Source organism: Astyanax mexicanus, chromosome 14 (genome assembly GCF_023375975.1).
Source record: "Astyanax mexicanus isolate ESR-SI-001 chromosome 14, AstMex3_surface, whole genome shotgun sequence".
Lineage (NCBI taxonomy): Eukaryota > Metazoa > Chordata > Actinopteri > Characiformes > Acestrorhamphidae > Astyanax > Astyanax mexicanus.
The window spans coordinates 9,732,390-9,756,904 of record NC_064421.1 but is presented as its reverse complement, the minus strand read 5'-3'; the positions used below and the strand labels follow the sequence as shown (position 1 = coordinate 9,756,904).

The following is a 24,515-nucleotide window of genomic DNA, read 5'->3' as shown; positions in this document are numbered from 1 at the left end:
AGTGTTTCTCAGGATCACCACATAAGCATTGCTGCTTGTGATTCAGAAAGCATGCTTCAACTCGTTTTTAACTATAAATAGCACAAAGTGATTAACAGCGAATTTAGTACTGAGTAATAAAAATGCACCAAACTCTTAGGAAAAATACATACAGTGCTTAAAAGCGTGCACTTTGCACAAATGCCGGTAAAGAGTGCTCATTCTGAATTCCCAAAAGTAACAAACATTATATGTTTTATTTGTAGTTATATGTATTCATCTGTACACTGACTGGTAGCAAACAGGTTCTAATTAATTTACTTGAATGTATTAGAATCACTTTTTAAAGCTTCTGTAGATAGCTTTATAAAGGTTTACCAGCTGAGAAGAGTCTTCTGCCCAGGCAAAGAAAGTTTTAAGAAAGCATTTAAACATTCGGTTGGTTCTTTAAAATGTTATTGTCTTGCACTGAACCACTAGATTACTTCAGAACCCTTAAAAACCCTTTGCTTTTGCAACGTTTATGTTTGAATGATTTTTTTCAATCACAAGTTTTTCCTCTAAAACACTGGTAGCTGTAGTGTTCAAAGGTTACCATGCAGTAAAACAGTAATCTAAATCACATAAGCAGATCAAGATCAGAACTGCTGAAACAGAACAAAGTCTGGACAATACAGTATCCAGACCTCACTATAGAGCAAATGCTTTGAAGTGATCCAAAGACAGAAATTCCAGAAATAGTATATGAATTTAAAGAGGTTTGTGCTGTTCAGGTCTCAATATCAGACACTGTTTATTTGAGGTACTGCCAATAAAGCCCTAACAATAACCTTCAGTGGAAAATATGACAGTATGAACATGTTTGTTCTCTGTTAACCCTTTCAGGCACCCAGAGTATTTCTTTCAAAATGTCAGATTTATTCACTATTACAAACAAAATAAAAAAACAAAAATAGAAAAAAAAAACTAAAATAAATTATGTATGGTCTTATACAGTTAAATAAAAAAGTAAGAATTAATTTTTTTTATTTATTTTACCAAATTGGAAACCTCTGCAATATAATCAAGATGAGGATGGATGATCACAAGCCATCAAACCAAACTGAACTGCTTGAGTTTTTGCACCAGGAGTGGCATGAAGTTATCCAATAGCAGTGTGTTAGACTGGTGGAGGTGAATAAGCCAAGATGCATGAAAACTGTCCTTAAAAACCAGGGTTATTACACCATATATTGATTTCTGAACTCTTAAAGCTTAATGAATATGAACTTGTTTTCTTTGCATTATTTGAGGTCTGAAAGCTCTGCATCCTTTTTTGTTATTTCACACTTTATTTATTTACTTATTTGCAAATAAATTCTCTAAATGAACAATATTTTAATTTGGAATTTGGGAGAAACATATACCTATAAATAGCAAAATCAGATAAACTAATTCATAAACTAAAGTGGTATGTTAATATTTTTTCAGAGCTGTGTATAAATTTGGTCCAGTGTCTCTTTAAAACATTAAAAAACATCTCCGAACTACATTTCCCGAAATGCCCTGCGTGTCGCAGCTGATTGGCGGAGCAGTGACCCTCCCTCTCTCGTGTCGGTGGAGTAGAAGGGGAGTGAAGTTGATCTGCTGAGGAGCTTCAGATGGGGAGAGTGATGATAAGCTCCGGGTCAGAGCTGAGCCGGGGAGTCCTGCACTGATATGGCCCTCCACAGCGGCCTGTGCTCCCGGCTTATCTACAGCACGCACCCCGCCCAGGCCCTGCGGACCGCGGCCAACACGCTGCAGTGCTTCCGCTACTCCGGCAGAACCAAAGAGGAGAACCAGAGACATGCAGCTTACCCTGAGATACCAGAGAGACCCCAGCCTGAGCAGGTAATACCCAATAAAGTCTGGAAACAGAGCTAATGCTGTAAAATTAAAATCTTGACTGATCTGGTAATCATTCTCCAGAGTTCAGACTCTTTTTAGGCCTCTTATACATGAACTCTCATGACTTTAAAAACAGGTTGTAGTCACTTTAGTTACAAACAGTTACTTAATATAACTAATGTAACATTATTGTTACGTAATCCTGACTGCTCTAATTATTATTAAGCACTGTTTATTGTATTTTTAGGTCCTTTTTTCCCTTTTTCCTTTTTTTAGCAACTTTATCATCGTCTAATATTATTATTATTATTATTATTATTATTATTATTATTATTATTATTATTATTATTATTATTATTAAAGCACATGACAAGTTTTCAAATGGTTTATTTTATACAGTTATTTTTGAAAGGGCAATGTGTATATATATATATATATATATATATATATATATATATATATATATATATATATATATATATATATATACAGCACCAGTCTAAGTTTTTGACACACTTCTTCTCGTTTAATGTTTTTTTTTTCTTTTTGTAAGTTCTTGCATGTTTTTCTTACATTGTAAATTTTGAATATTAAAAACTATATTTAAGCTCTACAGGAACAATGTCGTGCAGAATTGTTCTATAAACAAAAAGTGTTAAACAAACCAGGATATGTTTTATACTTTGAAATTAATCTAAAGAAGTAGCCACATTTATCTTTGAGGACAGATCTGCACACTCTTGATGTTTTAATCTCAGTGTCTTCATGAGGAAGAGTCACCTGGTATAGATTCTCAGAGTTCCTGGGGGTGCTGAACAATAGTTGCTGCTTTTTCTTTATGATGTGAAGCTTCAGCTCAATATCTCAAATTACTACTTAATTCCATATAAGTCCCTTAATTGTTTTCATGCCTTTAATATTAATTTAATATACATAGAAGAAAATAAATATAATTAAGAAAAACATTGAAAGAGAAGGTGTGTCCAAACTTTTGACTGGTACTGTATACAGAATGCAGGTTAGAGGACTTCAGCTAACAAAAAGCAAAGCAAAAAAAACAAGCCTAAAGGTCTGAGTTTAGGCTGTGAAGAGTGTTTGTTCTGTAGCACTTGGGCAACTTGTCACAGTTAATCCTGACTGGCCTGGTAATCATTCGCCACAGTTCAGGCTGTTTTAGGACTTTTAAATACTTGATCTAAAATCTGGTTGTAATCACTTTAATTGTATATTTAGGGCAGTTTAGGTGACTGTAAACCATTTTTCAAAGCTTCTTTAGAAAGGAAAAAAGGTTATGCATACTGGCTTAAACTGAGTTTAGCCAGTATGTTTAGTTTAGTTTTGTCAGTACTGTAGCACATGTGGTCTGTTAAACTTGGGCAGCTTGGCATGCTGTTCTCTAGTGTTAAATGGTGTAACTGGTTGCCAGTTGTTACAGTCTTCACTCCTCGGGCAGTATTAATGTTTAGGCTCTTTTAGGTCCCCTTGCAAAGGAGTTATTTGATAGGGTTCTTTAAAAAGGGCAACTGTTATTTATACAACCTGCAGAGCCGAGGACCACAGCTTACACTGAGCTAAAAGAGGCCAAATATGAACCTGAGCAGGTAAACAAGCCTAACAGTGAGATTAGGCTCTAGTGTCTAATGCTGTAGCACTCGGGCAATGTGGCATGCTGTTTTTCGGTTGTTAACCCTAATTGGCTGGATTATAATACCTCTACTGTTCAGGCTATTTACATACATTTAAATAAAATGCATATGACAAATATACTATTACAAAAATAAAAAAACGTTTTATTTAATGTACACATAAGCAATTCATACATTCAGTAAAAACAGAAACAACAAAAAACGTTAATGTTAAAGTTAGTAGTAAACAATAACATACAAAGACCTTATTTTGTATAAAATAATAGTATAACAAAAAAAATCATGAATAAATAAAAAATGTACAGTATTTTACAATATTATTGCATATGATACAATATTGTCGCCCCCTCTAATTCATGATTCTAACATAAAAAAAAATAAACAAAATTGGAATTTGCAATGTCTTCAGTATCTATGTAAACATTACTAAAATATGTTTAGTTTTTAGTGGTTTACATTTTAAAACAGTGCATTAATGTTTAAAAACAGGTCTGTGTTTATATTGTAGATTTTGGTTTTGTATTTTTCTTTTTTGCAGCAAAAAAGTAGTAGCCTGATGTTAGAATTAGGGTTGGGTGATATGGCACAATATTTAAGAGTATAATATTGTTCATGATATTCAAAAACATTCAGTGAATCAAGACTTGTTTAACGTCTCTGATAATATAATCATTATTAATATTATCATTAGCAGTAATACTAGTAGTGTTTTACCATTGTTTTTCTTTTCAAAGTGCAGAAGAAGTGACAAGTTAGCATTGGGTGTTTTTCCCAACAGTTTTTTTTTTTTTGGAAATTGCAAAAATTATCTATACAACCTGTACAGCAGAGAACAGGTAGCTATGAGTAAAATCTGTACATTTTTTGTTTGCTTTGTAATGCTTAGGCAACTTGCACACTGTTCTCCAGTGCTAAGTGCTTTACAGGTGTTTCTTTGGTTAGCTGACTAGCTGTATATATTTAGTCTCCACTGTTCGGGCTCTTTTGAGGCGTCTCAAACATTCAGGAGACTTACAGTCTGGTTGTATTTACTTTAGTAGCATGTATTATTGTGTAATCCTCAGTGGCCTGATAACCGGGGCAAAGGTTATCTATACAACCTGCAGAGCAGATGACTTTAGTTTACACAGAAGGTAAATGCCAAACTGTGCAGGAGTTTAGGCTGGTAAAAGTGTTCTAGCTGTAGCACATTTTGTTTGTAACACCAGTCAAACTTGGCATGCTTTCTGGTGTTAATCCTGACTGGCCTGATAATCAGTCTTCACTGTTTTGGCTCATTTAGGCTTCTTAGTAGAGTTAGTTTGTTCCTACAACATTTAACACAATTCTAATTAGTTATTATTGTTATTAGTAGTAGTAGTTGTATTATTACTAAACATATGAAATGAACTAGGCTAAGGTACTTTCAAATATATTATACTTTAAAACACTTTTAATGTTTTATTCTTTTGCTTTCGCATTCAGGAATTAGTTGTAGCACGTGGTCGCAGGAGAGTTCTGAAGGACGTCTTGCCTTTCTCAGAATTCCTCACTGATTCTTTTGGACGAAGACACAGCTATCTGCGAATATCTCTTACAGAAAAATGCAACCTGCGCTGTAAGTGCTTCTTCTGGTGAAATGTAGTGCTTTATTACTATACACTGCCTGACCAAAAAAATAAGTCGCCACCTGGATTTAAGTAAGTAAATGATGTGGGGTTAATGATGCTGCAGTTGGTCTGCAGGTTTAGTTTCAGCAACAGTATGTGCTGAAAGAATGAGGTCAGCTGACTACCTGAATATACTGAATATAGACCAGGTTATTCCTGGATCAATGGATTTTTTCTTCCCTGATTATACAGACATATTCCAAGATAACAATGTCAGGATTCATGAGGCTGGAGTTGTGAAAGAGTGATTCAGGGAGCATGAGATCATCATTTTCACACATGGATTGAGAGAGTTCACCACAGAGTTCAGATCTTAACCTCATTGAGAATCTTTGGGATGTGCTGGATGGAGAAGAGCTGCTTTGTGCAGTGGTCAGACTCTACCATCATCAATTCTGCTGCAAGATCTTGGTTAAAAATGAGTGAAACGCTGGATTGAAATAAATCTAGTGACATTGCAGAAGCTTATCTAAACAATGCCATAGAGAATGTGTGCTGCAATCAAAGCTGAAGGTGGTTCAAAAAAATATTAGAGTGTGTGAGCCTTTTTTTGGTGGCGACTTTTTTTTTGGCCAGGCAGTCATACTGTTTTGTTGCTGTCCTAAACAAATGTGTATGTCCAATGAAGTAACTTTTCAGAAAAAGGAAAATATACAAAATGTAATTTTGTAGCATTTCTATTATTTCATTTTTCATAAAGTGTGCACATGACGTGAGAGAGGTTCTTGTGTGCTAATGCAGATCAACGAAAATGAAAAATCAGTCAAAAGTGTGGACTTATCTTATTCATTATTTATATTTTTTCTACATTGTAAATTAATACTAAAGTCATCCAGATTATGAAGAAACACATAAGGAATCGTGTAGTAACTTAAAATTGCTAAACACACCAAACATACTGCTGTATTTGCTGTTTCTGAGGCTGAAAACTGATTCTGTGGAACAGAACTTCCTTTCTTGGGGTGGTCCTGATGAGAGCCGGTTTCATCATACCGTTTTGATGGTCTTTGTGACTGTGACTTTGTGACATTTTTTTTTTTTAATTCTTGATTTTTTTTTGTTTCCTTCAGATTGACTGACTTTTATTTCTTATTTTTTCTTTACTTAGTTAAGTAGTTCTTGACATAGTATGCATTAGAACATTACTCAAATAGAGCTATTCACTGTATACCAACTATACCTCTTCACTACTTTACAACTGATGCTCTCAAACACATTAAGAGACAAGACATTTGTGTAATTAACTCTTGACGAGTTCAGCACAGTTGTTAACTGAAAGCCTGAATTCCAGGTGACTCATAAAACTGACTGAGAAAATGCCAAAAATCTAAGCTAGAGGTTCTACTTTGTTTCCATATGTTTTTACTTCATAGTTTGTATGACTTAGTATTAATCTACAATGCAGAACAGCAAATTTTAGGTGTCAACTTTTTACTGTACATCTATGTCTTTAAACAGCAACAGTATATTTTAGATTTGGAAACCTTTAGGAATCACAGAGATGAATAGATGCGTACAGTAGATTTAGTAGATAAAGAGTATAAATGTGTTTTTCCTCAGGTCAGTACTGTATGCCAGAGGAGGGGGTGAAACTGACTCCGAGAGGGCAGCTCTTGACCACAGAGGAGGTGCTGACTCTGGCTCGGCTCTTTGTGAGAGAGGGGGTGGAGAAGATCCGCCTGACTGGAGGAGAGCCACTTATCCGCCCTGATGTTCTCCACATTATCAGTAAGTCAACGTGATACCTATTTGGCATTTTTACAGTATAGTGTACAAGAAATAATTGTGCTAAACAATATTATTGTCATTTAAGTGCACATTAAGCTACTGCTATAATTTTCATACACTCATCAAAAACATAGTTTCACTCAGAAGGAATGAAGCATAAGCAGTGAAACTTGGTGGAAAGGTTTTAACATTGTGAAACTATGGGCTCTATTTTTGTGACCCATAGGGGAGGCGTCAACCGTGCACCACAAAGCTTGATTTATAGAGTATCAATGTGTTGATCAAATATATATATATATATATATATATATTTATTTATTTCTTTTTTTTTGTATTCGGTTTATTGTTAATGTAAAAGTTGGGTCTGTACGCTGCTGTGCAGTCAGAGGCCCACCTGTGTTTTCCATTGCCAAGATAGCAATACACCAGAAATATACAGCTCTGGAAATAATTAAGAGATCACCTTTTTTCAGTTTTTGAATCAGTTTCTCTAATTTTGCTATTTATAGGTTTATGTTTAAGTAAAATGAACATTGTTGTTTTATTCTATAAACTACAGACAACATTTCTCAAAATGTCAACTAAAGATAGTCATTTAGAGCATTTATTTGTAGAAAATAAGAAATGGCTGAAATAAAAAAAAAGATGCAGAGCTTTCAGACCTCAAATAATGCAAAGAAAACAAGTTCATATTCATAAAGCTTTAAGAGTTCAGAAATCAATATTTGGTGGAATAACCCTGCTTTTTAATCACAGTTTTCATGCATCATGTCATGTTCTCCTCCACCAGTCTTACACACTGCTTTTAGATAAATTTATGCCACTCCTGGTGCAAAAATTCAAGCAGTTCAGCTTGGTTCGATGGCTTGTTATCATCCATCCTATATTCCAATTATATATATACCAAAGGTTTTCAATTTGGTAAAATGAAAGAAACTCATTATTTGTTAAGTGTGCTCTTATATTTTTTGAGAGCTGTATATCTCAATAACATAATTATTGTGACAGACCAGAAAGATGAGTTTGTATTTTTCTGAGAACTGTATTAGAAACAGTTTAGAAATTGTGCCACCAAATTTCTTCAGTTTCTTCATTGTGATATATAATGGTAGTGGAGCAGTGAAGCGTGGTCTTGGATGAAGTCTTTAAAAGCCAATTCATTCAGACAGCCCTGCTAAGCCTGTGAGTATGCACTTCAGTCTGCAATGGATATTTAACCTTCAAACCTCTAACGGATCTAACACTAAAGTCTCTCTTTTGCACACAGAAAATGTATTTATTTTATATTACTATATGCACTGTAGGTTCTGAAGATTATATTCCTTTATTAGAAAATCACAGTGACGTGTTATGTATTTTTTTAGCAGGCAAGTTCAATCAAATGTTTTAAAATGCAGTAAAATATTAAAGTACATTGTGCCAGGCAGCCTTTCAGTATCTGTATGGCATTCTTTAAAGATTTAATTAATATTATAGTTTCTAGTCAGTGTTAGTCACTCTTAAAATAGCCTTCTCTGACATTAATATTGAATAAGGGATGTTAAGGGGCATGATTTTTTTTCTTCTCTGCCATTGGCAGCTTTCTGAGACATAAAGATGTGTGGTAATACAGTAATATTAATAGTGGTGTAACAGATGAGTGTGAGGGGCTGAGCTCAGAGCTTTAAACTGGAGATCTGTGAAGCTCTGTAATGTGTGATATTCAGTTTATTAGCATGCATAATGCCAATGTCTTGGTGAGGCTTCGCTAGATAAGTCAGCAGTCATGTGTTGTTATGCACATCATGCGTTCATGTCCCATGTCACATGAGACTACTTGTAGGTTTATGTAAATTTCTTAGATACGGGTTCAAGAAGTATAGTTTTTCTAAATCTTTTTGGTAATGCAGCAACATGTGGCCAAAGTAGACATCAAACTTATTTTCTGTGGGGTATGATGAGGTTAGCATTACTCTCTGATATGTGGGGTTTCTCATGCCCACACTTCTTGATGGTGAAATTACAAACCTACAGTAAAAAAAAATAAGAGACCACTTAAAAAGGATGATGTTCTCTGATTTTACCAAATTGAAAACCTCTGGAATATGATCAAGAGGAAGATGGATGATCACAAGCCATCAAACCAAGCTGAACTGCTTGAATTTTTGCACCAGGAGCAGCATAAAGTTATCCAAAAGCAGTGTGTAAGACTGGTGGAGGAGAACATGCCAAGATGCATGAAAACTGTGATTAAAAAACAGGGTTTTTTCACCAAATATTGATTTTTTTTTTAACTCTTAAAACTTTATGAATATTGAATATTGTTTTCTTTGCATTTTTTAAGGTCTGAAAGGTCTGCATTGTTTTTGTTATTTCAGCCATTTCTCATTTTCTGCAAATAAATGCTCTAAATGACAATATCTTTATTTGGCATTTGGGAGAAATGTTGGCCCTTTATTTTCCTCAAACATATACCTATCAATAGCAAAGTCAGAGAAACTGGTTCAGAAACTGAAGGGGAGTGATCTCTTACTTAGGAGTATAAACTTAGTGGTCAAAGTCAAGTGTATTCATTGTTATATAGTTCTCCCATTAGTTTATCACTCACTACCTGTGTTAGTTTCTTTCTAACTTGCTTGATTGGAAGCAGAAAAGCAGGTTTTAAAAATGCCTCGACCAGGGTCCAGAAAAAAATAGCCGAAGTGTGTGTGTGATTTGCAATTTCGGATCATTTAAAGTACATATTTCCTTGCCTTGATGTTGTGTGCTTTATATGATTCTATTTCTTGCTACCACATTTCGGTTAAACTAAAAATTCTTTAACCCATGGCCTTTGTTCTAAAGTGTCAGTACTTGTTTATTATATAGTTTCCTGTTTCTTTGTTAAGCTAGAGAAGCCTGTTCAAATAGGTGTCTGTAGTAATAGGCCATATTGTAATGGAAATCAGTGTATTAAGTTTTAGTCCAAATAATTTTGGAGCCTTTTTATTTTTTCTATTTAGACAGTAAAAATGACCAAACAATCTATGCAATATTTTGGTGTGACAGCAATGATAAGACATATACATAGACATAGTGTTTCTTTAGTCTCAATTTTCCTAAATGTGGAGTTTGCTAAGATAAGCTCTTTAATATGTTAACATCAACGTCTCCAGCGGAAATGAGGAAGTTGGAAGGTCTGAAGACGATTGCTGTAACTACTAATGGCATGAACCTCGCCAGACTGTTGCCGGGTCTGAAGAAGGCGGGAGTGGACCTGCTCAACGTCAGTCTGGACTCTTTGGTGCCGGCCAAGTTTGAGTTCATAGTTAGACGTAAAGGTAAGCGCTTGGTTCAAAAAGAGAGTCCTTCTTTGAGACACCAGGATTACTTGTTTTACAATCACCACTAGTGTTGCACTGGTGTTGTAACCGGTTTTATGGTATGAAAATTCATGGTTATACTGGGGAGGTTTGCTTATTACTGTTATGAGGGGTGAAAAGAGAAACAAACTGAGAATCTTGTCTATGCATGGGCATTTCTTTTTTACATCAGCTGTCCCTTAGTCTCATCAACAGGTGCTACACTTAAACACACACAGCGGAGAAAACAACAATAAATGATAGATAATGATTTAAAAAAAATAATAATCTGTGGGATTATGCTGCATTTATGTGGTGTCAGTTGTATTAGAAAAATGAGTTTCTCAACAGGAAGCACCACATGAACACCCTCAGAAGTGGGATCCTTAAAGAGTTATGATGTAAATAACTTCCAATGTGACTGAGCATGTAAACAACAGTAAAATACCAAATATTAATGCGCTTTTTGTACATTTGTTTTAATAGTCATAGTATACATCTACACACAACATAGACAGCTCTGGAAAAAAATAAGAGACCACCTAAAAATGATGATGAGTTTCTTTGATTTTACCAAATTGAAAACCTCTGATGGATGATCACAGCCATCAAACCAAGCTGGCATAAAGTTAAAGGCATAAAGTTATCCAAAAACAGTGTATAAGACTGGTGGAGGAGAACATGCCAAGATGCATGAAAACTGTGATAAAAAAACAGGGTTATTCCACCAAATATTGATTTCTGAACTCTTTAAACTGCATGATTATGAACTTGTTTTCTTTGCATTATTTATTATTTATTTGCAAATAAATGCTCTAAATGACAATATTCTTATTTGGAATTTGGAAGAAACGTTGTCTGAAGTTTATAGAATAAAACAACATTTTATTTTACTCAATCATATACCTATAAATAGCAAAATCAGAGAAACTGATTAAAAAATAAAGTGGTCTCTTAATTTTTTTCAGAGCTGTATGTTATTAAGCATATTAGAAAAAAACAAAAAACAAACGTACAACTTGACGAGCATGTGAATACAACATTACTCTGAATATCACCTAAATAAAAGGGGATTTATAGATACTGTTGGCAACTATAGGGGAGACTCTAATTGGAGTTCCAGTGACTAAGTGTAATGTAATCTCACACCCAGAAACAATCCCAGGAAAGAGTTAAACTGCCACTCTGGTTCAGGCTTATTGAAACACTGATAAGCAGGTAATCTTGTTGCTGCTCGAGCAGAACTGTTGTAAATGCCAACTGGAAAGACAGAATGCTGGAGCCTTGGGTGGCAGATACCTCTGTGCTGGAGACAGATGGAGGAGTGCGGCTCTGGAGAAGTAACAGCAGTAGACAGGAAGACATGGAGGGGGATTGTGTTTGTGCACACAAACACACACACACAAACACAGAGAAACTGGATTATTAATTAATGAGTTGTTTATTTTGCACTGTGGAAAGACCATATATCTCATTTGTTTAATCTACCATGTATTGCTAGCTTAAATAGTAAGGGTGGGCGATATGGCCCTTAAATAATATCACAATATTTCATGTTTTTTTCAGATAACGATACTCTTGGCAATATGACAAAACACTGAATTAAAAAAAAAAAAGGATATACTACTGCAACAAAATAAAAATTCGGTTTATTATTGCATTCAATATGACGTGGCACACCCCTAACTGAGATATTAGATATCAGATTTGTAACAGAATTCAGTGACCCAGAATGTCATGATACTAACAATAATGCACTCCAAATATCTCCACATATTAAAATAAAATAAATGATACTGGACAGATATAATATTTCAGTAGTAGATATATAATGTGAAATAAGAACAGTGAGAAATTTTCTATTTATAAAAACAGCAAAAAGTAGTACCCTGATGTGATAATTAGGGGTGGGTGATATGGCATCATATTTCAAGGTATAATATCGTTCACAATAATACAAATATGTTGGATACGATATTATATGGCACACCTCTATTACATAGCCATTAAAAAAACTTTGTTAAAAAGCCTTGTTGGCCAGTCATGCTGCAGTAACACATTTTGATTTGTTCTGCTATTACTGTTGTCATGTGTTAAATCTAAAATATTATTCTTGTGTCAAGAACAGAAGGACCACTGTGTGCTGTTTAATTTGGTATATACTCAGAGGAAACAAGGAGTAACTGCAGAAACACTCTGATCATTTCTCCAGACTAAAAATATGTGTAGTTTTATTTAGAAAAAAAAAAGGTCTGAACCAGGTAACCACTTAAATGTTTTTATATATATTGTCTGCAGGGTTCCATAAGGTGATGGAAGGGATTGACAAGGCTATTAAAATGGGTTACAACCCAGTTAAGGTAAATATTTTTTGATGTTTGATTATTACTATAAACACTATCATATTGCATTAAAATCTGTTTCTTTAGACATGATCATGGCCATCATTCCTTTAATTGTGGTTATGTTTATTGTGTATCTATTCTGTTTTTCAGACAGACACAGAGTCAGACAGACACAGAGTCAGACAGACACAGAGTCAGACAGACACAGAGTCAGACAGACACAGAGTCAGACAGACACAGAGTCAGACAGACACAGAGTCAGACAGACACAGAGTCAGCCAGACACAGAGTCAGCCAGACACAGAGTCAGCCAGACACAGAGTCAGCTACAATGGCATGCAATGTGACCAGTAAACTTGATTTGATTGTATTTCAGAGCTTCACTTGCATAAGAAGTTATAGCAATTTATTTTTCATTTATTCTGCTCAATGTTGGACAGAGACAGACACAGAGACAGACACAGAGACAGACACAGAGACAGACACAGAGACAGACACAGAGACAGACACAGAGACAGACACAGAGACAGACACAGAGACAGACACAGAGACAGACACAGAGACCAGTAAACTTGATTTCATTAGATTTCATAGCTTCGCTTGCAGAAGAAGTTATAGCTAATTTTTACAGTTTTATTGTACTTGATATCAAACCGACACAGGCACAGAGACACAGGCACAGAGACACAGGCACAGAGACACAGGCACAGAGACACAGGCACAGAGACACAGGCACAGAGACACAGGCACAATGGCATGCAATGTGACCAGTAAACTTGATTTGATTGGATTTCAAAGCTTCACTTGCATAAGAAGTTATAGCTGAAATGTTTTATTACATTCTGCTCGACATTTGAAGTATATAAAAGCTTCAGCTGTTTAGTTATGGTTTTAAGGTATGTTTAAACAGAGCATGGAGTAAATGTTGTTTTTTTGTGGCAGGTGAACTGTGTGGTAATGAGAGGCCTGAATGAAGATGAGCTGTTGGATTTTGTGGCTCTGACTGAGAGGAAGCCTCTGGATGTGCGCTTTATTGAGTACATGCCTTTTGATGGTAAGAATATTAAATGTGTGTAACACACCTTGTAACTGAAAATGAGTATGAATGTAAAGACATGGACTGTACATACTTGCTGGTATGTTTCTGATGTTTGTGTTCGGCTGGTTAACACTTGTAGTTAGTAGATAGATATGACTGTTCCTGCCTGCAGCTTACGTTTGCCCGAGTGCTCTTTGAACCCAGTCACGAGCTGTGATTGATGAATGAATAGAAGTGTGTCATCATTAATCAGTTTAGCCTGGCAGGACCTCCAGCATGGCAGATTTACAACATACATTTCATCTGTTTGTCTTAGTTCCTTAATGTCCTGAATTTTTTTATTTGTATTGGGCAATGATAAAAATAGTTGCTGTTTTTTGTTTAAAATAGAAACATTTGTGTGGTGTTGCACCAGCTATTTTTTTTGCATTTAATGTAGTTTATTTTTGTGTTTTTTTTTTTTTTCTTAACCTTAACATACTTCAGGTAATTTATGGATCTGAATATTTTCAAATCTTAAAAAATATATGGATTTGGATATGGATTTTTTCAGACCACTTCAGTTTCTGAATCAGTTTCTCTGATTTTGCTATTTATAGATAAAACCAAGGTAAATCAGGTAAAACCAAGATCTGCTTGGTTTGATGGCTTGTGATCATCCACCTTCCTCTTGATTATATTCCAGAGGTTTTTTATTTGGTAAAATCAAAGAAACTCATCATTTTTAAATGGTCTATTTTTTATTTATGATCTGACAATATAGCTGAGATTTTTTTATCTAATTTATGAAATACACTGTTACTGTTATTTCAAGTTTGTCAAATGTGAGATCTAATCCAAATAAACAGTCTTTTTAAGTCAGTTTTTAAAGTCCATACTCATACTTTTGATAGAGAAGGCACAGTTGGCTTGACTTAAATTTGTTTTTTTCATGTGATTTGGATACGATTTAGATATTCTGTAAATCAAATTTTGGCTACCAAAATGTGTTCTACTGAAAAGTTGAGTAGAATGTTAAAAATGATAATAAAAAAACTAAAGCATTTCTTTTTTTTTCTCCTGCTTGGGCGAAGCTGTCACTTGATGGTTTATTTTAGTTTTTGTGAAGGCTGAAGTTTTTATTAGCTTTAAAGGTCAATAAGAAGCCTGTGTCTTTCTGAGTTGTTATTAGAGGGATTTTATAAAGCAGCTGTCAGTCAGTGATTGTGATGGAGAGTTTGCGCAAATAATGACTCATTTCCCCTCTTTACTTCACTTTGATGCTTATTATGAAATACTAAGTGGGTTCTGCTTAGGTTGCATTATGAATTTCGGGTGTCGATTAAGCAATTTATACACAATATGGACAAAAGTATTGGGACACATTTGTTTATTGTCTCTTAAAAAGACTGTATCCTGTTTCTTTATTAAGTGGTTATAAATGTAATGTCTGAACTAATAATTAATATGGCTGCAACTAATTATTATTATTATGGAAGTTTACTAGTTCTAGATGATTATTTTTTTCATTTAGTCTATTAGTCAGCGATTATTTCTGGCATGTCCTCCATCTCTGAAAACAATAGAAACAGCTGATCATAAGATTTAAAAGGCATTAAAATGTCTTGCTGTTTTTTAAACGTGGAAAGTACTGAAATTTAGAGAGTAAATGTGTAATCTGTTGTGTTTGGGCACTTTTGGAGACACAGACCAAGTTGAGTATAATATGTGTGAGTCAGACATTTACCCATCTCCCATTGTGCTTCTGACTCAGCACTTTGTGTAATGCGGTACTGTTACAAAACGATCAGTCGACAATTAAATTTGTAGTCGAAAAAATTAAATAATTGACTAATTGTTGCAGGCCTAAAAATGAATTGACACTTGTTAAGACATTGTACACTACTTCATTTTAATTCTTAAGAATGTTGTATATAATAATAATTTTGTTGTACAGTACAGGCCAAAATTTTGGACACACCTTCTCTTTTTCAATGCGTTTTCTTTATTTTCATGATTATTTACATTGTAGATTCTCACTGAAGCATCAAAACTATGAATGAACACATGTGGAGTTTTATGTACTAACAAAAAACGGTGAAATAACTGAAAACATGTTTTATATTCTAGTTCCTTCAAAACAGCCACCCTTTGTTCTGATTACTGCTTTGCACACTCTTGGCATCATTCTCCCAATGAGCTTCAAGAGGTGGTCACCGGAAATGGTTTCCAACAGTCTTGAAGGAAGGGGTTCCCAGAGGTGTTTATTAGCACTTGTTGCCCCTTTGCCTTCTTTACTCTGAGCTCCAGCTCACCCCAAACCATCTGGATTGGGTTCAGGTCCGGTGACTGTGGAGGTCAGGTCATTTTTGTTAAGTACATAAAACTCCACATGTGTTCATTCATAGTTTTGATGCTTCAGTGAGAATCTACAATGTAAAAAGTCATGAAAATAAAGAAAACACATTGAAAAAGAGAAGGTGTGTCCAAACTTTTGGCATGAACTGTAAGTATTGTTAATTAATGTATCCCCTATGGTTAAGTGTTTCCTAATAAAAAATAATATAAACTATTTTATTTCAGTTTTTCCTTTTTTCTTTTTGTTGTTTTTATACAATAAAAAAATATCTTTTAATGATCTTGTTAATATTTTACCCTATTTTATCAAAAATCCTTAAAACCCATTATAAACTATTGTGCTACAGTATGAAAGCTGATATTTTATTAATTCTCATTAAATCCCTGCACTTTGTATTTGTTAACTGTGTCTGTTCTGTCTGACTCCCTCCCTCTGCAGGCAACAAGTGGAACTTTAAGAAGATGGTGAGCTATGCGGAGATGCTGGATCGCATTAAGCAGCAGTGGCCCAGTCTGGAGACGCTTCCTGGGGACGAGACGGGCACAGCCAAGGTCATCTAGTCTCCAGACTCTCCTGCTGAATAAATCATTACAATCATGAATTATTTCTAATGTTGGTTTCTTACTGGAACCTATTAGAGGATGCTATTAGTTGTGGCTCTGTGCTTAAGATAAATTACGATAGAGGTCTTTAATACTCTCTATGTCCACTCTGGAGATGATTTAGACAGTATTAGTATTGTTTTATTCTTTATATGAGCCAGTTTGCATCTAGGAGTGTGCGATATGGCCCAAACCTCGTAAAACAATATTTAGGAGTATATTTGTGATTATGATAAAAACATTGAAAAAATATCGTATTAATTTTAAGGGTATACTACTGCAAATCAATTCAAAAGAAACAGCAGAAAACCAAGACTGGTTTTGTATAACAATAACAATACAGAATGAAAAAAAAAAAAACATAAAATGACAATGGAACATAAAAATAATGTAATGTAACAAACAATAAATCCCACAATATTAAAAGTGCAGGATATTTAGTGCATTGATATAAACTGCAATACTAAAGAAATCTGCAAAAAATACCTTTAAAGCTTTACAAATTAAATTGAAATCTCACAATGGATTTATTTAGGGGTTTTAAGAATTATGAAATTATTTACTGTATTTTTGTATGGCACACTGCTATATGTACCTGTGGGTACTGCATTGTTATCTTAAGTGTTTCTGATGTTTTCAATTAATTGAGATACTCCTGAATTTTTACATGAGCACGAAATGGAATTTCCAGTAATTGCCAATTTATTACCTACATTTTACCTTTTAGAGACAGTTTATTGATTGATTATTTGATTCTCTGATTGATGTTTATCTGTGTGTGTGTGTGCTTTTAGGCATTCAGAGTACCAGGGTTTCAAGGGCAGCTGGGATTCATCACCTCCATGTCAGACCATTTCTGTGGCTCCTGCAACCGTCTGCGCATCACTGCTGATGGCAACTTAAAGGTATGATTGCTCATTATTTGCATGAGTGTTTATAAAAAAACACTGTACTAATCAGTCAGTTTTTACATACATTCGTTTAGATATCAAATCAATTGTTGTATAAAGGAGCCATCAGCCTAGAAATTACACTGTAATAGAATGTATGGAATTGAAGATAGGAACAATATGCACTAAATGTGTCTCATAACTGTCAAAATTCAATTAGGGAGCTTAATTTTTATATATGAAAAAAGTATCAAAATTATTTCAGGGTTTTAGAGAATATCTGTCAGGTTTGATCCCTGGACCTGTCAGCGAAACTTATATTCCAGTGGCAAATTAGGGTATTTAAAGGGCAAATAGGAACAGGAACTCTTTACCAATTAATATTCGTCAGGCATCTAGTGTCACAAGCTTTAAAAAGCAGCTAAAAACGTTCTTTTTACTAGTTCTGTTCCTCTTATACTTAATTATTTTATTTATTTATTTTTGCTTGTGCTGTTCTTATACTTATTCTATAATTTTTTGTTAAAATTTATTTTATATTTTATTTTAATATAAATGTCCTATTCCCTACTATTTTATAAAATTGTTACTTTTTAATTGTTTTATATTACTTTTACATTTTGCTGATTTATTTAATTTTATTGTGAAGCACTTTGAGCTGCATTTATATGTATGAAAGGTGTTATATAAATAAAGATTATTATTATTATTATTATTATTATTATTAAATATGAATTATACAGTTTTCATAAAACAAACAGATTTCCACCCCTTAATAGACAGTTCAGAGCAGAAAATACTGGCTAAAGCACTGCTCCCAGGAGATGCTAGATGCTTAGAATATTTCCTTAATATCTGATCAAGCATCCTGATCAGATAGTACAAAAAATATATTTTGGATTAAATTGCAATTATGTATTAAATACAAGTTTGTATGTTTTTCCTATTATTAGTGATGAAAACCCACACCTCTCTTTGTGTGTTCATGTGTTGTAGGTGTGTTTGTTTGGGAACTCTGAAGTGTCTCTGAGAGACTGTCTGCGCTCTGGTGCGTCGGATGAGGAGCTGCTGCAGATTATAGGAGCTGCAGTGGGGAGGAAAAAGAAGCAGCATGCAGGTATTCTACACACACAGATTCACTTATCAGAGCAGATCCACACGTGTAGGCCTGAGACAATAACTATTCTTTATTTTTTTTATTGCAATAATGTCAAATTATAAGACCAGTTTATATCATATGGTATAATGATACTAGAATAGCATAATAATGCAACTACACCCTTTAAAGAGCAATGAAGCTTTAAAGTATCTAGATTATTTGGACATTAGAATTATTAATCAGTAATGTAATTATCGTGGCAGGCCTACCTAGCCAACATTTTGATGGAACATTTTCTGAATGTTACAGTTAATATTCTTAGAATGTTTAATCTAAACATTTTTTTCTAGATGTTCTTAGAATGTTTTTATCTAACTTTTTTTTTATTATCTGGTAACATCGCTGCAATGACACTAATTTTTAGTTTTGGGAATATCACTTTTAACGTTTCTGTAACATTAGTATTTGTATAGCTGGCAATGTTATGAGAATGTTTTAATGACGTTGTGTGTTAACATATGTATGGCAAAACATATGTTTTCAGAACGTTCCTAAAAGATTATTTCTGTAATGTTACAGGCCAAGTTTCATGGAACCTTTTTATTGACATTTTGCCACCCATTTAGCTGCTACTCAACTGTACATCCCCCCATCACAAGTGATGCTACAACACAAGGAGGGTGAAGCCTCCTCTGACACACGTGAAGTCAGCCACCACCTCTTCTCAAACTGCTGCTGTTGTATCATTGCCAGGTAGCATCACAGCGTGCTCGGAGGAATGTGCAGCGACTCAGTTTTGATACATTAGCTCACAGACGCTTTGTGCTGATCGACATCACCCTTTGGAGTTATGATGAGAAAGAGTGCCATCTACCCACCCAGAGAGCGCAAGACCCATTGTGCTCTCTTAGTGCTCCGGCAGCTGATGGCAAGCTGCATGACCAGGATTCAAACAAGCGGTCTCCCGATCTCTTACCTGACATTGTTTAATAATTGCTCCTATTATTTTCCTATTTACTGTTTGTATCTTCCTCCCCTGTGGCTTAAATAAAGAGGCTCATTCTCCTCTCCACAGGGTTTAGACACACTCCACAGGTCATCATCCATCTCGCTGTAATCCACCTCTTTCTCTCCTGTTAATGGAGGAGGATTCGCTCCATTTCACTAATGCTCCCTCACTGCACTGTACAGCACAGCACACAGCCTAATAGACATACAGATTTCTTTTACGTGCCACGCTCATTTCCTCTTCCTCTGTAAGTATATGATTGTAACCATTTGTCCTTATTTTAAACAGGCATGTTCAATATATCCCAGATGAAGAACAGGCCGATGATCCTCATTGGTGGGTGACACAGCTGTACGTAATAGGCTCTGGCCCATTCACACTTGTTTTATTCATCAAAAACATTCTAAATTATGCACTAATTCTTTATGTCATAATTAAAACATTTGATTTTTCTTGCAGTTAATTAAATGTATGTTAGTTAAGATGTATGATAAGACATTTAGCTCTATCATCAAATTAAGCAAACAGCTAGTTCCGTATAGAAGTATTGTCATTTTAATATATTCATCTTTAAACTCATGATTTACCATCAATGTAAGCATGCTGTATGAGCAAATAATATTACAGCCACATACTGTACATAAATATATATTTTTCTAGTTTATCATTTTGCTGCAATTATGTGTCAGACTGCATGCTATTTTGAGATTTAAATAACAGAAAAATTAAAATTAACAAAACATTCAAAATGTATATATTATATAAATGTATTACACACATAGTGATCTATTCTTTATATTGTTGATGATTATGGCTTACAGCCAATGGAAAATCAAAAAGCAGTAAAATTATAATATTATATAAGACCAATTGGTACTTTTGGCAGTGTGGGCAGTGTGCCAAATTCTGCTGGAAAATTAAATCTGCATCTCCATGCTTTCCTCTGCTGACAACATTTATGAAGATGCAGATTTCATTTTCCAGCAGGATTTGGCACACTGGCCACACTGCCAAAAGTACCAATTGGGTTTATATAATATTCTAATTTTCTGAGATACTGATTTTGGGTTATCATTAGCTGTAAAATCATCAACAATAAAACAAACAAACACTTAAAATAGATCACTCTCTGTGTGTAATACATCATCTGTATAATATATTAGTTTCACATTTTGAACTGAATTATTGACATAAAGCAACTTTCAGTGATAATAAAGCAGTCGGACAGGCTCCACATCATTAACCCAAACATTTCTGTAAGAATGAATAATTAGAATATTATTATTCAGGCCTATTTTTTTTTTCATTTCCTTACAGTTTATTATCAGTGGGGAACTGTTTAACTGTCTTTTTTATCCTTCTTGTTCCTCAGCTGGAGAATGCAGTCAGCCTGTGCCAGAGTTAAGAGGCGAGCGAAGGGATCATCCTCTCTCCACTCCTAGCATGGCTCTCTCTGGCCCAGTAGCACCCCAGGTGCCACGTTCTCCAAGACCCCACAACCTTCTACACTGGAGTAGCCAAGATAGCGATGACTTTACTAACAGCACCTTTGCAACAGATGATTTTTACTCTACAAACTCTTCTAAAATCTCTTCTCAAACTGACACGGCGGTAAAGATTTACCATGCCCATCTGGGAAGGTGCCAGCCTGTCCCTGGAGTATTAAGAAATGATGCAAGGACAGTTTTTGATTATCAATATGTTTCTGAAACACGCACAGAGAAGTTGTTTGCACAGCTGAGATACGCACACAGACCTGTAGACCGTCTCAGACCGACGTCACTGAGGGGTCTATGTTCCCACAGCAGCATACTAGGATGCTTCAAACCAAGGCAGCAGAACATTAGGAAGTGTCACCACCAAAGTGGTGGTGGTCCTGACAGTTCTGATGGTCCTGAAAACCCCCAGTTCCCAAACCAAGATCAAACTTCTGATCATTTAACCCACACTGATGCACAGGGCAAAGCCACAATGGTCAATGTTGGAGATAAAGCAGTGACTCGCCGCACAGCCACAGCCAGTGCTCGGGTCATCCTCGGCCCTAAAGCTTTCAAGCTGGTTCGTGCCAACCAGCTTTCCAAGGGTGATGCTTTAGCCGTGGCTCAGCTAGCAGGCATCATGGGTGCTAAGCAGACGTCTTCTCTAATTCCTCTATGCCACCCTCTGCCCCTGGACCACGCCACCGTCACTATGGAGCTGCAGGAGGAAGGGCATTTGGCCATGGTTATGGCGACATGCCAGACCACAGGCCGTACGGGGGTGGAGATGGAGGCGCTGACAGCAGTAAGCGTAGCAGCCCTGGCTCTTTACGACATGTGCAAAGCAGTCAGTCGTGACATCGTTATTACTGACATCAAGCTGCTCAGCAAAACAGGAGGACAGAGAGGAGACTTTCAGCGCACCAGCTAAACTAGCGGCTAAGCTAGCATCTACACCAAACTACAAAACATCCATGAATGTTCTTCAGTGTGGCTACATGTACTTTCCTCAAAGTGTTACAAAGCTAAGCTGATACAGCTCCCCTTACCAATGCTCTTACTGACGTCTTCATCGTGCCTTTGGGCTATGTTCACACAGCAGGTGAAGGTAAATTGGTGGCCCAGATACAGTTTTTTTTTTTTTTTTTTTTTTGTCGTCATATTTAACACATATTATTGTTTGTTATGTGTGGCTGTGTGAAAAGCAAACAACACATTAAATCGGACATTTTCAATTCTGATTTGGGCCACTTTTTGAATTTTTATGTACTGAAAACCCATTATGTATTGAAACCCAGTATATATTTTGTAGGTATGTGACTCATCCTGAACAGCTGCACTGAAAATTACTGTGACGTTTATGCTAGGAATAATAAAAAAAATAGGTGCGAGTAGACAGAGACATGGACGACAGCGGCTCCATTTGAAAATTAAGTTTGATCTCTTAATCAAACAAATTTGTAACATCAATGCATGCAATCGCAATAAATAATACAAACTAAAGTGCAAGTAACCTTGAAATAAAAATATTGAAAATATATAATTCAATATAGCAGCTTTGCTCCAGCATTAGGTTGGGCATTTGCAATGTATTATGTAAATTTCTTGTATTATATTACTTGATATCTAGTTAAGCTAGTTACTGCTGTGAAGAGAACAGTTGAGAACAGAGGAAAGACCCTATGACAGCATGGAAAGACCGCTGACAAGAGGGAATAGACCCTAATGGTGCTGCCATGGGCTGGCAATCCGTGGTAGCAGCCACCATGGTTAACCATGTGTGTGCAACCATGCAAGCTACATTGAGAAAGAGAAAAGCAATACCCCAGGAGTCCGAGAGAGCAGGGTCTCAAGCACTTTGTGTAATGTATTGCAGTTTCAACGTAAAGCATTACTCTCCTGAATATGTGCAGCAGTTTAGAAGTGAACTGTTCAGGCTAATATTGGATATAGCTCTGATTTTAAACGATGGTGTAAACAGCCTAAAATAAAACGTCTGCTTTTAAATATGGTGAGAAAATCATATTTGAGCCACTTTTACCTTCTGTGTGAATGTAGCCTCAGAAACCCTCACCAGTGTATTCCTACCTGTATTCATGTATTTGCAGCTGACTGCATTTGCAGCTGACTGAAACAAACACTGCCCTGAATAACTGGACTGATTTAATGGAGGAGTTTCTATGTACTGAACTGAGAATATCCATAGAAACAGGGTAAAACTCTTTTGTGCTGTGAGTATGTTTTGATAATGTTAAAGGGGAGTTTCACTAATATTTCCAAATTCCTTTGTAATTAAATCAGTAAACAAATCATTTACCCAAAACCTTTGAGTTGTTTGAATGAAAGTCACTGTTCGAGAGAAATGTAGGCCCATTTTAAGCAGCATTTCTAAAAATACACTCCCTGGCCAAAAAAAAGCTGCCACTTGGATGTAACTATTTAAATGATGTGGGGTTAATGCTGCAGTTGGTCAGGTTTAGGTTCAGCAACAGTATGTGCTGAAAGAATGAGGTCACCTGACTACCCGAATATACTGAATATAATTCCATCAATGGATTTTTTTGTCCCTGATGGCACGAGCATATTCCAAGATAACAATACTAGGATTCATGGTGCTGGAATTTTGAAAGAGTTCAGGGAGCATGAGATCATCATTTTCACACATGGATTGTTCGCCACAGAGTCTAGACCTTAACCCATCTTTGGGCTTTGCGCAGCAATCAGACTCTACCATCGTCAATGCTGCAAGATCTTTGTGGAAAAATTAATGCAACACGGGATTGAATGCGGTCCAACCAAATAGTGTGTCCTTTTTTTGGCCAGGCAGTTTATCAGTCTAAAAGGAAACCCAAAGTAACCCATACTACTTTCATGAGTATGCCAAGAAGGGGGTGCAACTGTGTCCCAGCTGCACACTCTGCACACAATTTAAATTACTAATACTAAATAGCTATTGAGTATGAAGTATGTAGTATAGAGAAAAGTGTATAAAAATCCATGATGCATACTCAGAAATGGTTTCTGAATGTGGGTACAATGAACAACCATTATCCTACAACTCATTGTAAAACACAAAAGGAGCTACTCACATCAGAAACAAAATTAGAAACAAAAATTGTTAATACAAAACTATTTACTTTGTCCATATTTTTTGCTCTAACCTGCCAAACCTGCCAAACCCATACTATAAAAATAGTATACAGTACACATTTTAGTGTGCAATTATGCAGTTGGGACACAGCCAGTAGTGTTGGGCAATACAAAGATAATAGCATATACTGCTGTATTTTAAATTGTATGACTGTGCATTTCAAAATTACAATATTTTCAATGTACAAAATTTGTGTTACATGTCTACATCTAGTCTGTATTTTTTAATGGCCAAATTAGCTTATTAATTTATTGTGCATTACAGAGGGCTACAGGGAGGGGGTGCTGTGGGAGCCCATTAATATTGATGTCGCTCAATTAAAACAGGTGGGGAAAAAACACAGGCCTATAGAGGGAGCCCGTGTATGAGATTT

At 35.5% G+C, this 24,515-nt stretch overlaps 1 protein-coding gene across 2 annotated transcripts; it reads left to right on the top strand.

Moving 5' to 3' along the window:
- The first annotated feature begins 1,596 nt into the window (after positions 1 to 1,596).
- On the top strand, positions 1,597 to 23,314 carry mocs1 (molybdenum cofactor synthesis 1). Of its 2 annotated transcripts, none has more exons than XM_022673197.2 (11): positions 1,597 to 1,851; positions 4,959 to 5,091; positions 6,704 to 6,871; positions 10,006 to 10,170; positions 12,490 to 12,551; positions 13,479 to 13,590; positions 16,352 to 16,464; positions 17,310 to 17,420; positions 18,402 to 18,522; positions 19,802 to 19,849; positions 20,886 to 23,314. In XM_022673197.2, the coding sequence occupies exons 1-11, from the start codon at positions 1,678 to 1,680 to the stop codon at positions 21,920 to 21,922; spliced, it is 2,244 nt and encodes a 747-aa protein (XP_022528918.1). In that variant the 5' UTR covers positions 1,597 to 1,677; the 3' UTR covers positions 21,923 to 23,314. The 2 variants fall into 2 exon arrangements, with proteins under 2 accessions (XP_022528918.1, XP_022528919.1); XM_022673198.2 differs by having other exon boundaries at positions 1,599 to 1,851; positions 19,802 to 19,864; positions 20,886 to 21,024.
- Positions 23,315 to 24,515: the final 1,201 nt, after the last annotated feature.